The sequence below is a fragment of the Lagopus leucura genome, unplaced genomic scaffold (genome assembly GCF_019238085.1).
Source record: "Lagopus leucura isolate 7727_CA_CO unplaced genomic scaffold, USGS_WTPT01 Super-Scaffold_741, whole genome shotgun sequence".
Classification (NCBI taxonomy): domain Eukaryota; kingdom Metazoa; phylum Chordata; class Aves; order Galliformes; family Phasianidae; genus Lagopus; species Lagopus leucura.
Window position 1 is genome coordinate 12,148,330 of NW_024962256.1, and position 12,258 is coordinate 12,160,587.

The 12,258-nt window shown below is 43.0% G+C and overlaps 1 protein-coding gene across 1 annotated transcript in view; it reads left to right on the forward strand.

Annotated features, from left to right (window-relative positions):
* The window catches only part of INPP5A (inositol polyphosphate-5-phosphatase A), a gene marked incomplete at its 5' end in the record, with an annotated part of 209,170 nt that overhangs the window by 169,548 nt on the left and 27,364 nt on the right, over positions 1–12,258 (forward strand). The window contains 2 exons of the mRNA XM_042863573.1: positions 1,902–1,997; positions 2,294–2,368. Coding sequence (XP_042719507.1) covers positions 1,902–1,997; positions 2,294–2,368 — 171 coding nt within the window. The remainder of the gene's footprint in view (positions 1–1,901; positions 1,998–2,293; positions 2,369–12,258) is intronic.

Below are 12,258 nucleotides of genomic sequence, written 5' to 3' on the forward strand. Positions count from 1 at the left end.
AGTGCCTGTCTGGGAGGGAAACAATCGCAAGCAGCCTTCTAGGCGAGGACGTGCTGTGTTCGGTGAGGTGGGGTCAGCACTGGCTCAGTTTGCGGAGCTGAGTTAAAGAACTGATAGGTGTATTTCATCCTTACTGAATCACACCCAGGTTACTATCCTTTAAAAGTGAAATCACTCCACTTTTCCTTTTTGTTTATACTGTGAAAACATGTAGGCCCCTTTATACAGGATCATTCTAATGCCTTTTTTTTCTTCTTTTTTTTTTTTTCCTAAATGAGAAAGTTTTCATACGGTTTCCACTCTTATCACTGGAATCCTGAGCTGAGATCTGGATTGCTTGGAAGCATATGGACTTTTTAAAAAATATGTGCCTGACATCTCTTTCAAATAAATTCTTAATAGGGAACTGGGAAGTAAGCTGTTGCTGTAAGCAAGATATGATGTCTGATGGATACTGTGCTTGGAATAATGAATCACAATGTATGTATTTATGTTTTTGTAAGAAAGAAGTGTGTGGTGGGATGTGAAATTTCCCATTAAAAGAAATTGTATTGATTTTATAAGTGAATATTTTGCAAAATAACAGTCTGTTCTCTGACCATTATTACAAAGAATGAAAGAGGCAGAGTAGGGAAGGCACCTGTTTCCTCATTGACTGAATTCTTGAGTGCACTCTTGGTAAGAACTTCTATCAAAATGATCCTTTATTCAGAAAGGTCATCTTTACCAGTGTCCTTATCCTGTGCATAGATACTATGAGCTGCTGGAGGCTAGACTATGGCAAGGGAAACCAGGCTGCTTCCCACGAGTAAGTGCCCACCTTGGCCATTTTCTGTCTGTCATTGAGTAACAATTAGATGTACACAACTCCCCTTTTGTCTTCTGCCTTGAGCTTCCCAGCAGCCCAGACAAACGGGTCAGAGAAGCACCACACACCATCTGGTAGCGTTGCCCATGGTGGATAACTTCATGTAATGAAGCCTGCATACCCCACAGTTATGATATAGTCTCTCTCTGCATTTTAAAGCACTTAACGCTGTTATAAAAATAGGGGTTCTATGAATCTAAAGTGTCTTTTTAAGTTAAATACACACCTAACTACTTTGCTGAGGTTCCAGGCTTTCACCTGTCACAGCAGAGCAGAGCACACCCCACAGGCAGCCAGCCCTCTGGGTCCCCTTTCCTTGCCATTACAGCTGGGCCACAGCTTGGCCAGTCACACAGGAGCCAGGGCCTGATGCCTCTGGGATTCAAACCCCGAGTCTAAGGAAGTGTTAACTGATAGTACGTGTTAGACACACAGTCCTCAAAATACCTAAATACTCTTATTTAAAACAATGGTGCATGTGCAATTTGCTATCCAGAATGAACTTTGAAAGTTACTGTCAGATTGTTAAATGTTCCTGAGATCTTTAAATTATTCTTGGGGCACTCATTCACAATGCAGACGTTTTGGCCAATGAGTTAAGCTGCAGGAACTGTAGTGCCAAGGTACTCATCAGCTTTTAAAAATATGGTACATAAACAAGTAGTACCATAGAGTCACTGGCTGTAGGAAATGGCTTTTGAGAATGTTCACAAGTCACGTGTGATGCAGTGTCAGACCTGTGACAGAAGCTGTGTGCGCAGCAGTAAGCCAGATGAGTATGTTTTATTTCATTGATACTGTCTTGTATTGTCTCTCTCTCTCCAAACAATATATCAGTTTTTTGTTTTAAACCCATCATAAATGAAAATCAGTTAAATTAGTAGTACTTCGTCTGCTGACCTACAGCAAATTATACTTTCGGATGGGTGTTGGGTCTGCCCTTGAAGATACATAGACTGATCAAATTCAGCAAGATATGGCCTTACCTTTCATTTAAATGAGCTCTCCTTTCTCCCTTTGTGTTTCTTATTAGACGCTATGTGCGAAGGCTACAATGCAGACTGTCCGGGCAGCTGACACAAATGAAGTAGTCAAGCTAATATTTCGTGAATCCGATAATGACCGAAAGGTAAACAACGTAATGCCCTCTGTACCTCCTGGGTAAATAGAAGCGTTGTTGAATGTTCACTTTCTTTTCTGCAGAGCACGAATATAGTTGTTTCAAACTGTTAATTTAAAGGGAGGGGAGGGATACGTATTGTCACACCTAATGCTCAGTTAATTGGATTTTTCTAACTGATTGCCAGTCAACTAAATGGGCAAGCTGACAAGCAGCTCTAGGCACGTAGAGGCGCTGTATTAAGGGCTGCATGTATCCAAAAGGGTCCCTGAGTTTTTCTGACCTTTCTCCTCTATTTTTTTTAGGTTATGCTACAATTAGAAAAGAAGCTGTTTGACTATTTTAATCAAGATGTTTTTAGAGATAACAATGGCACCGCGGTAAGTTCTTTACTGTTGAAGGAATAAGTTGGAAACTCACGTAAAAATTGCATTTCTATCAACCCTTACCAACCCTTACCTTGTTAGTCCTCCTGTCTACAGAATGAGAAGAGATAATTCATCCAGCTTGGTCACTGCTCCAACTTTCTTCCACAGTACAGCTTCTTAAATTTGGTATCTGTTTGTTTACCTTCTTTTCCATAGAAAAAAATATTTCAGTGAAATTCATGCTGGTTCCCATGTTGTATCTATCTTCTGTTTCGTATTTCTTCAGATATACGGTTTCTTTACTGATTCTTCATTGTGCATTTCCCGAAAACTTACCAAAAACCTTTAATGAAAATACCTGTGTCTTCTGAGTATACGGAATGAGTATATGAAGGAGTATTGGAATGTGTGCAAAAATGAAATAGAAGGCTCAAACCCTGCGGCAGATCAGCACTGTTGAGGCAGTTATATGGGGCTTAATAAGGGGAAGCAGACAGGGAGCACAAACCTTTTGATGTGTAACGAGGACTGCATTCTTTCTGCAAATAATGTTTTTTTATAATCTTTGAGGTTATTTTACTTTAAAATGTAGCCACTTCACTTTGGAAAATCTCTATACGGCTGCTTGTAATATTCTCAATTTCATCAAAGGTTCCTAGGGGTTATGTATGTAAAGGAAAAACATGAAACATCCAGAATAGAAAACACAGAATGTTAAGTACAGACAGCATGCTGATCAGGAATGCACATGCTGCACATGGAGCCTTATTGTGGATTTTGTTGGCCTGGCACTCTGCTTGTGCAAACTGTCCCACCTTCACTGATTCAAGAATTAAGCTCTTTTTTTCATATCTAGGTCTGCCTATATGTGCAGAAAGTAGTGGCGTTCACACGTTGAATATTCTGAGCTACTCCAGAAGGGCAGGCAATACAAAACAAGCAAAACCTTCAGACAACTCAGTGTTTTGTGGAGACTGTGTGTGTCAAAGCAATTTGTGCTGGCTGACAAGTTAGCCAAGCTTCCCAATCCTTTCCTAGGGTGCTTGAATTTTATCTTCCTTCCACACATCAAAATGAAAGAAGACACAAGATTAGGCTTTTGTGTCTCAGCTCCATGGAGGGTTCCCCACTTCTGGTGTATGCCAGCCTGTACCAGTTCACAATGTGCACGCTGACACAGTGTGTTGCTGTGTTTTGTGTAGCAAAGGGATGTACGCAGCACTCTTGACTCTCCCTTCTCTCTCTTCTTCTACCTGCAATGTATCTTTTTGCTGCTCATAGAGAAGCAGGTTGTTCGAAGGGCTGTCTGCAGAGATACAGGGCAAGGAAGACAGCTGAAGCCCTTTTACTCACCCTCTCTGATTGAAAGTTGACTTACACCTAGATGATTAATCCCATATGAAAATCTAAGATCTCACTCATTTCTTGGATCAGAGCAGTTGGATGAGACTGACTCGTTAAGAAAATGGTGTTCCTTATTTAAGCACTTGTTGGCATCCATCCTACTTACTGGGACTGCTGTCCCCACCTAAGGCCCATCTTTCAGCTGTGGCATATAATCACCACAGAAGATATCTGTGTAGGCAGGAAATCTTAAAAACACAGTTACTGTGAGAAAACTTTGTTGGTTTCTTTCCCTCTCTCTTTTTTTTTTCTTGTAGTTTTAGAACTACTAGAAAACTACTACTGTAGTTTTAGAACTATTAGAAGGTGAAAACATCATTGGGAAATACGTAGCAATTGGGTTTTTTAGTGACGAAGTAGCTTTTAATACAAAGTAACACTAATCCATAAACCATAGATAAATATATATTTTTCTCTGTATTTTTTACTATTATTATCTTTTAGCTTTCTTTAAATAATTCAAAATGTTTGTAATTTTGGTTTTGTTTTTTTTTTTACCCAGTACATTTTTGAAGCTGAGCAGAACTGTTCGTGTTGCTGCCATTTGCCATATCCTCAGTGGCATTTCAGATGATTGCTGGTTGGCTTTACATACGTGAACGCAGTGTGGAAAGGCATAAGCAGAATCCCACTTAAGCACATTCCCTTTCTAAATCAGCAGTCATTTCATTTGTGCATCAAGAAGGGGGAAATCTTCCAGATCAAACATGGAAAGAAAAGATAAACGATATAATGAGCCATTGGAGATAATCTAATCTTCATGGTCTAGTTAAACACACAGCACCATGATCACTAAAAACAAACTACCTATCTAAAAGGATAAATGTCTCTGTGCCGAATTCAACCCAAAAAATCCATCGCATCCTTCATCAACCGCCGGTCTTGTACCAGCCTGACAGAAATTTAATTCAAGCTGGCTCCTGAAAATAATTATTGTATTTTAAGAGTAGTAATCATTGGTCGGGACATGATTGAATGTGTCCATGCCTATTGACTTTTTCTATGATTTATAGCTTTGTTTAGTCGATATTCCCATCGAAATTGTATAATTAATTATAAGTGGGGCTGTCAGGTCTGCAGGATGGAGTGCCCTGATGAGTATTTGGGAAGATTAAATTTTCCTTAGCTGTACCAATGCAAGGCTTGGGAATTTTCACAGCACTACGGCTGTTGGATAAAGATGTTTTCTGTGTGTTTAGCAACTGCTTTAGCTCAAAACCCATTGATTTTTCTGATTTTTTTTTTTTATTTTTTCTATCAGTGTGGTGTCTCTTCAGTAACTGTGGAATGTTTAGAGATGTGACAAGAGCTGGCAAATATTTATTATCAACAGGCTACTTCATCATTGTCCTTACACAGTTATTCCTTCTTTTTTACATTGTAATCGACAAAAAGAATCTTAAGTTGTATTTACGAAAATGAATATTTTTATGAAAAATCTGGTATAGATACAAATTATCTGTTCAACAGAAATTCCGTTCGAAACTCATGCAGTCATCTATGAGGTCTGATTTTTCCAGACATATCTGTAGCTTATTCCAAAGTTATCTTAGCAAATATTTGTATTCATTACCTCAAAGCACAGTGACCATTCTGTATCATTTTATTTCAGAAAAGAGCGCCCATGAGTTGTGGGCAAAGAAATTAGTCTTAGCTGACCTGGCCTGATGGCTTATCCCTTTCAAGAGGCAGCAGATCCCAGCTGGGAGCAGTGCCCACATCCATGCCACACCTTTTCTGTGCTCACATTCCTCACCCACGAGGAGCTCCCACACATTGGAGGACGTGGGGAATGCCTTTCTGCATAGACATCCCGAGTGGTTCTGCAGGGCGTTTCGCTATCTCTGGCCTTATGCTAACCCACCAGAATGTCACTCACTTAAAACTTGAGTGTAGTTTTGATTTGTCAGCTCTAAAGTGAATGAAGTTGTCATATTGATGGTTCCAGGAAAGTAGCAACATGCAGGGAATTCTCAAATAAATCTACACTATTATCTTTTTTTTTTTCAAATTCCTTAATTATTGATTATAAATCAAGCTATAGCTATTTTTTTTTCTTTTGTTTTCAAAAAATCTTGTACTTGGGCATTACCTATTAATTTCAAAATATTCTAAAGAAAATCAAGGCAGGAGTAATCAAAAAAGAATGATAATTGTGTTATTGTTATTACAGAAGAACCGTGAGCTCTAATACAGGTCAGGGGGTGACTGACTGGAGAAGGGCTTTGTGGAGAAGGAGCTGGGTGTTTTGGTGGGCGACTGGTTGGCATGAGCCAGCAGTGTGCCCTTGTGGCCAAGAAGGCCAATGGGATCCTGGGGTGGGCTAAAAAGAATGTTGCCAGTAGGTTAAGAGAAGCAATCCTTCTCTACTCTGCCCTGGTGAGGCCACATTTAGAATGCTGTGTCCAGTTCTGAGCTCCCCAGTTCAAAAAAGATAGGGATCTCCTAGAAGCAGACCAGCGGAGGGGCCACAAAGATGGTGAAGGGCCTGGAGCATCTCCCATATTTGGAAAGTCTGAGTAACCTTGGTCTGTTCAGCCTGGGGATAAGAAGACTGAGGGGCAGTCTGAAAAATGTTTATGAATATCTAAAGATGGGAGGCAGTTGGATGGGGCCAGGCTCTTATCGGCAGTGTGCAGCGACAGGACGAGGAGCAGTGGCCTAAAACTTGAACATAGGAAGTTCTGTACAAACATGTGGAAGAACTTCTTTGTGGTAAGGGTGACAGAGCACTGAAACAGATTGCCCAGAGAGCTTGTAGAGTCTCTTTGTATGGAGATATTCAGGACCTGGCTCGATGCCTACCTATGTGGCCTGTTGTGGTGTATCTCCTTTGGCAGGGAGTTGTACTCGGTGATTTCTTGAGGTCCCTTCCATCCACTGCAATTCTGTGATTCTGTGAGTTGAATGCTGTATCTTCAGTCGTCAGTTAAATAAATACTGAGTGAGAGCTTAAAACCTCTTAATGGCTGCAGGAGAATGATTAAATCATTAGGAATCATTTTATAATCTTTAACCACAATCAGAAATGAGAATGAAATATACATTCATATGTTTCATATTAAACATATTACAGAATCAATCTAGATGGAAACTAACATATTTTCCTTGAGATTTTGATCATTACTTTGCAGTGAAAGTGATCAATTAATTTATTTTCTCAAGAGTTGGACCAGCTGTTATTTCTACTAAAGTCACAATCTGCTTGTCTGATGATGTTCATGGAACCTGGTGATTAATTACGTAACTGTGCTTACACTGATATTCCTGCTTCCTTCTTGCTCCTGGGCCGGTGGCCCGTTCTCTGCTGATGGCTTCAGCTCTGACAGGGATGCCTGCCTTAGCAGTCCTTTGTGCCGGCTGCTTCCCTGCCTCTGCTGCCTGGAGGTGCAAGAAGTTAGTCTGAAGCTGCCCATGGTTCTGTATCTCCTGAGTAGTTAGGTAGGTCAGGGGACACTGTTGTTCTTATCAACATTAATTCCATAACAGATTAGAATCATAGAATCATAGATTCAGGATAATTGTGCAGGAAAGCGCAGTGATCTCCAGACTACATATATGGAAGTGGTTTCATTTCTTACCTTATTTGTTGTTATGATTAAAAAAAAAAAAAAAAAGCAAAGGGTTTCATGTTGTTACTGTTGGACAGATATCCTTCAGTAATCCTGCAGAGTAAATTTCTGTGATGAGTACATCTTTATTCAATGTCTGTGTTCTGAACATAATCAGTCTTTGAGGATAGATCCCTTTTATTCTGTGTGTCTGTTTGGTTTTGACTATACGATACAATATAGGAAGAAAATTGCAACGTGCTATAAAAATGGATTGAGTTATAAAGGTCTTGTTCTCCCTATGCCAAGTAATGATTTAAAGTGATCTGTTATTATGCTAATTAGCTTAGGGGTGTTTTTGCAAACGTTTGAGGCAAACATACTTTTAGATGATGAGTAATTTCTTTGTGTTTTTTATTTTAATGTTCTTGAGAGATCTGAAAGGATATGGGCATAGAGAACAAAAGGTTAGTCCATGAGGGACCTTTATTAAGCTTTTTGTGAGAATATGTGTGCTCGTGAAGGTTAAGGATCTGGCATCACTGAAAATGTATTAATCAGCAGACAAGATATAGCACAATGCACTCTTCCCAATGGCCTTGGCTCTGACCCTTTTAAAGATAATGGGAATACTGTCCACTAAGAACTAGATTAGGACGATCAAGTGCATTTCATCAGGGTTTGACTTGAACCATGATCCCAGAGGTGAAAAGGCAGAGGTTTATCCACTGAGCCAACCAGCCCCTGTCCAGATAAAATCCTGAATATGATGTATAAGGGCAAATTAGGATAAAGGAAGGAAATTGATTGCTTAGGATCGTTGTTCCCTAGGTCTGATCATAAAGAAATCCTATGCGTCCTGAAACTGTGTCTTTTAGTTAAGTCATCTGAGATGCCTGATTTTCATAGAAATAATGCTCTCCTCCTGTAGTCAAAAAATAGTATTCCCATGCTTGTAATTGCATTTGCTCAAGGTAGTGCTTACTTGATGCACAAATTGGATACACCGCAGAGGCGGAATGGCATCCGTAAATTCTTCTTACTAACGAACATACATGTAAATGCAGACTACACACACAAGTCAGACTGGATGTGCTGGCTTGACTGGCTAGGGGAACCCACCACCTAACCTGGTCATGACCAGTGTCTGAACTCAGACAGAGCTTCTAAAGGAAGAAGCACCTGTGCAGACCGTGGTCTGTGGGAAGTGTTTGGACCTTTCTTCTGGAGCAGAGGTGAGTGGCAAACTCACCTGTGTTAGATGTGCTCAGGTGGAGGACCTCCTACAGCAGTTGACTGACTTGCAGAAGACAGTCAAAAAGCTGTGTGCTATCAGGGAAGCAGAGATAGAGGGAGTCAGCCAGACTTACTTGCAGCCTGCGTTGAATCCACAGACCAGGGCCAAACATCCCCAAACTCCCCCACTGGCATATCCAGTTGGAGGGGAAAGAAACAGTGATGAGAAATGGTAAATTGCCAGGAGAAAGACTAACAAGAGGAAAAAGTCTGTCTCAAAGCCTGAGGTGACTCTGCCTGGTTCTCCAGGCTAAGAAGGAAGAAGAAACAATAGCGGGTAAATCATCTGATCTGAATAAGGCAGCCAGACCTGCTCCTCATTGCATAACAACTGCTGCAACTTAGAAGAAGTGACAAGTGATGTTGGTGATTCCCTTCTGAGGCATGCAGAGGCACCCACTTGTCACCCCAGACCGCTATCTGGAGAAGTCTGCTGCTTGTCAGGGGCCTGCATCAAGGACATGACAGAGGCTGCCAGATCTTGCATGTCCCACAGGCTACTATCCCACTGCTGTTGTTTCGTATAGGCACCAGTGGCACAGCTGTCAGAAACCTGAATATCAAGAGGAACTACAAGGAGCTGGGAGCAGCAGTGAAGAACTTGGGAGCACAGCTAGTCTTCTCATCAATCCTCCACATTAGGGGAGTGGGGAGGAAAAGGACTGACAGAATTAAGAAAAGCAACAAATAGCTAAGGGAGTGGTGTTGTGAGCAGGGCTTTGGCTACTTATGTCATGGAACTAATTTTGAGAATTCTGCTCTTCTCAGAATAGGATGGGGTTGATCTGTCAGACAAGTGGAAGACCATCTTTGGCAGCAAGCTTTTCCAATTTAATCAGGAGGGCTTTAAGCTAGAGTTGCTGGAGGAGGGGATCCTCAAACCATTACACTTGAGGCTGACAATGGTAATAGGTGGCCTGGGCCTGGAGTAGGATCACAGGCCAGTAAGGCAGTACAGGATAAGGGAACTTTAATTGGTAAATCAGCCTCAATGGGAGCCCAACTCCCATTAAGTGCCTTAACACCAGTGCAAGGAGCATGGAAAACAAACAGGAGGAGCTCTTTACCAAGTTCTTTACCAAGAGAATGGTGAGGTGCTGGAGCAGCTGTCCAGGTCAGCTGTGGATGCCCCATCCATCCCTGGAGGTGTTCAAGGCCAGGTTGGATGGGGCCCTGGGCAGCCTGGTCTGGTACTAGATATGGAGGATGGCAGCCCTGCCTGCAGCACGGGATTGGAGGTTGGTGATCCTCGAGGTCCCTTCCAACCCAAGCCATTCTGTGATTCTTTGAGTTGCGGGCTTGTGTGTACCTGTGGGGCTGTGATGTCACTGGCATCACTGAGACATGGTGGGATGATTCTCATGACTGGAATGTAGTAATAGATGGGGATAAACTCTTTAGGAAAGATGGGCAGGGGATAAAGGGAGAGGGTGTTTCCTCTACATCAGTAACTACCTAGAGTCCATGGGATGGATGAGTTGCTGACAGCTTATGGGTTAAGGTTAAAGGGAAGGCAGGGGAAGGTGACATTGTAGTGGGGATCTGCTATAGGCTGCCTGATCAAGAAGACCAAGTGGATGAGACCCTTTACAAACAGATAGGAGCAGCTTCACATTTACCAAACATGGTTCTCATGGGGGACTTCAACCACCCCGGTACCTATTGGAGAGACAACACAGCAGTGCACCAGAAGTCGGAGAGGTTCCTGGAATGTGTTGGTGATAACTTCCTCTTCCAAGTAGTAATGAAACTCATGAGGAAAGGTGCTGTGCTGGACCTTGTCCTCACGAATGAGGAGGACCTGGTGAGTAATGTGAAGCTCAAGGGCAGCCTTGGCTGCAGTGACCACAGAATGGTGGAGTTCAAAATCCTTAGGGTGTCAGAGAGGGTGTGCAGCAGGCTTGCTATTCTGGATTTCAGGAGAGCAGACTTTGAACTCTTGAGAGAGCTGCTTGGCAGGGTGACATGGGAGAAAGCCTTGGGGGAAAGAGGGGCTGAAGAAAGCTGGTTGGTATTCAAGAACCATCTCCTTTGAGCCCAGAAGCAGTGCATCCTGGTAAAAAAGAAGGCAGGCAAGAATGCCAGGAGTCCTCTGTGGATCAGCAAGGAGCTCCTGGACTTACTTAAGCTTGAAAAGAGAGTCTATGGGGAGTGGAGGCAGGAACAGGTTACCTGGGAGGATGGTAAAGAAGTTGCCTGAGCAGCCAGGGATTGGGTTAGAGAAGATAAAACCCAGACAGAATTAAATCTAGACAGGGTCATAAAGGGGAATGAGAAGAAATTCTACTGGTATATCAGTGATAAAAAGGTTAGGGAGGGTGTGGGCCCTCTCCAGAAGGAAGCTGAAGACCTGGTCATGAGGGATACAGAGAAAGCTGAGGTGCTCAGTTACTTCTTCGCCTTGGTGTTCACTGATGGGGGCTCTAGCCACACCACCAAATTTGCAGAAGGCAATGGTGAGAACTTGGAGAAAGTAGATTGCCTGCTGCAAGTTAAGATCAGCTTTGAGACCACCTAAAGAACCTGACAGTACACAAGTCATAGAATCATAGAATGGTTTGGGTTGGAAGGGACCCTGATGATCACTGAGTTCCAATCCCCCTGCCACAGGCAGGGACACCAACCTCCTCTTAAGTCCATGGGACCAATGAGATCCATCCATGGGTTCTGAGGGAACTGGCAGATGAGGTTGCCAAGCCACTATTCATCATATTTGGAATGTTATGGCAGTCAGCCAGTCAGTCTCACTTCTCTGCCTGGCAAGATCATGGAGCAGATCCACCTGAAGACCCTACTAAGGCAGGTGGAAAATAAAGACTGGATGATTGATGGTAACCAACATGGCTTCACCAAGGGCAAGTCGTGCCTGATATGATGGAGTCATGGCCTTTTATGATGGAGTTACAGAGTCTGCAGGCAGCGAGCGACCACACAGAGCTTCATGTGCCAGGGCTTTTCCTCAGGGTGCAAAGGAGGCTCAGTGAGCAGTGTGTACACCACATACTGGGTGGGACAGGAGCCCCTGGGCTGTGGATGGCAGTACTGTCAACAGTAGAAGGCTCACAGGGTGAATGCTGCACAGTGAGTTTGCAGCCAGCCGTATGAAGTGCTGCAGCTTCTGAACCAGCTGGTTCCTTCTTTGCATGGACATAGCTGTAGTCTCCTCATTGAGAACCAATTGCCTGAATAACATGGTTCTGAATTAGTTTTGTTAAAACAACAAAAATATCCCCCAGTAAGACTTGGCCTCAGCTGCTTGTCTCTGATGGCAGTGGCAGGAGACTGCCCTTGAAGTTGGTTGTTTCAGCCTGAAGCCAGAGTGGTTAGACCCAGGGTCTCCACACAGGTGAGTTAGGAGAATGAAAGTATATCACTGGGGAGTTGAAGGCGTACATCATCAGAAAAGGTTGATGGCACTGTCCAGATCAGTGTCAATGCATGTGCCGGTCACAGGACCAGCAGGTCACTAAATGTCCTGCAGAGAGAGAAGTACTGCATGGCATGGACTAATGGAACTGGTTGTTTCAGAGCCTTTTCCACTCACTGCAGCCCCACGTTCCAGGCACATCCCCTGGAGAGTGCAGTGCCCAGCCCAGCATTGAGCACCATGTGGAGAAGGCACTGCCGGGCCCTGCAGTTCCCCAGCAGTAT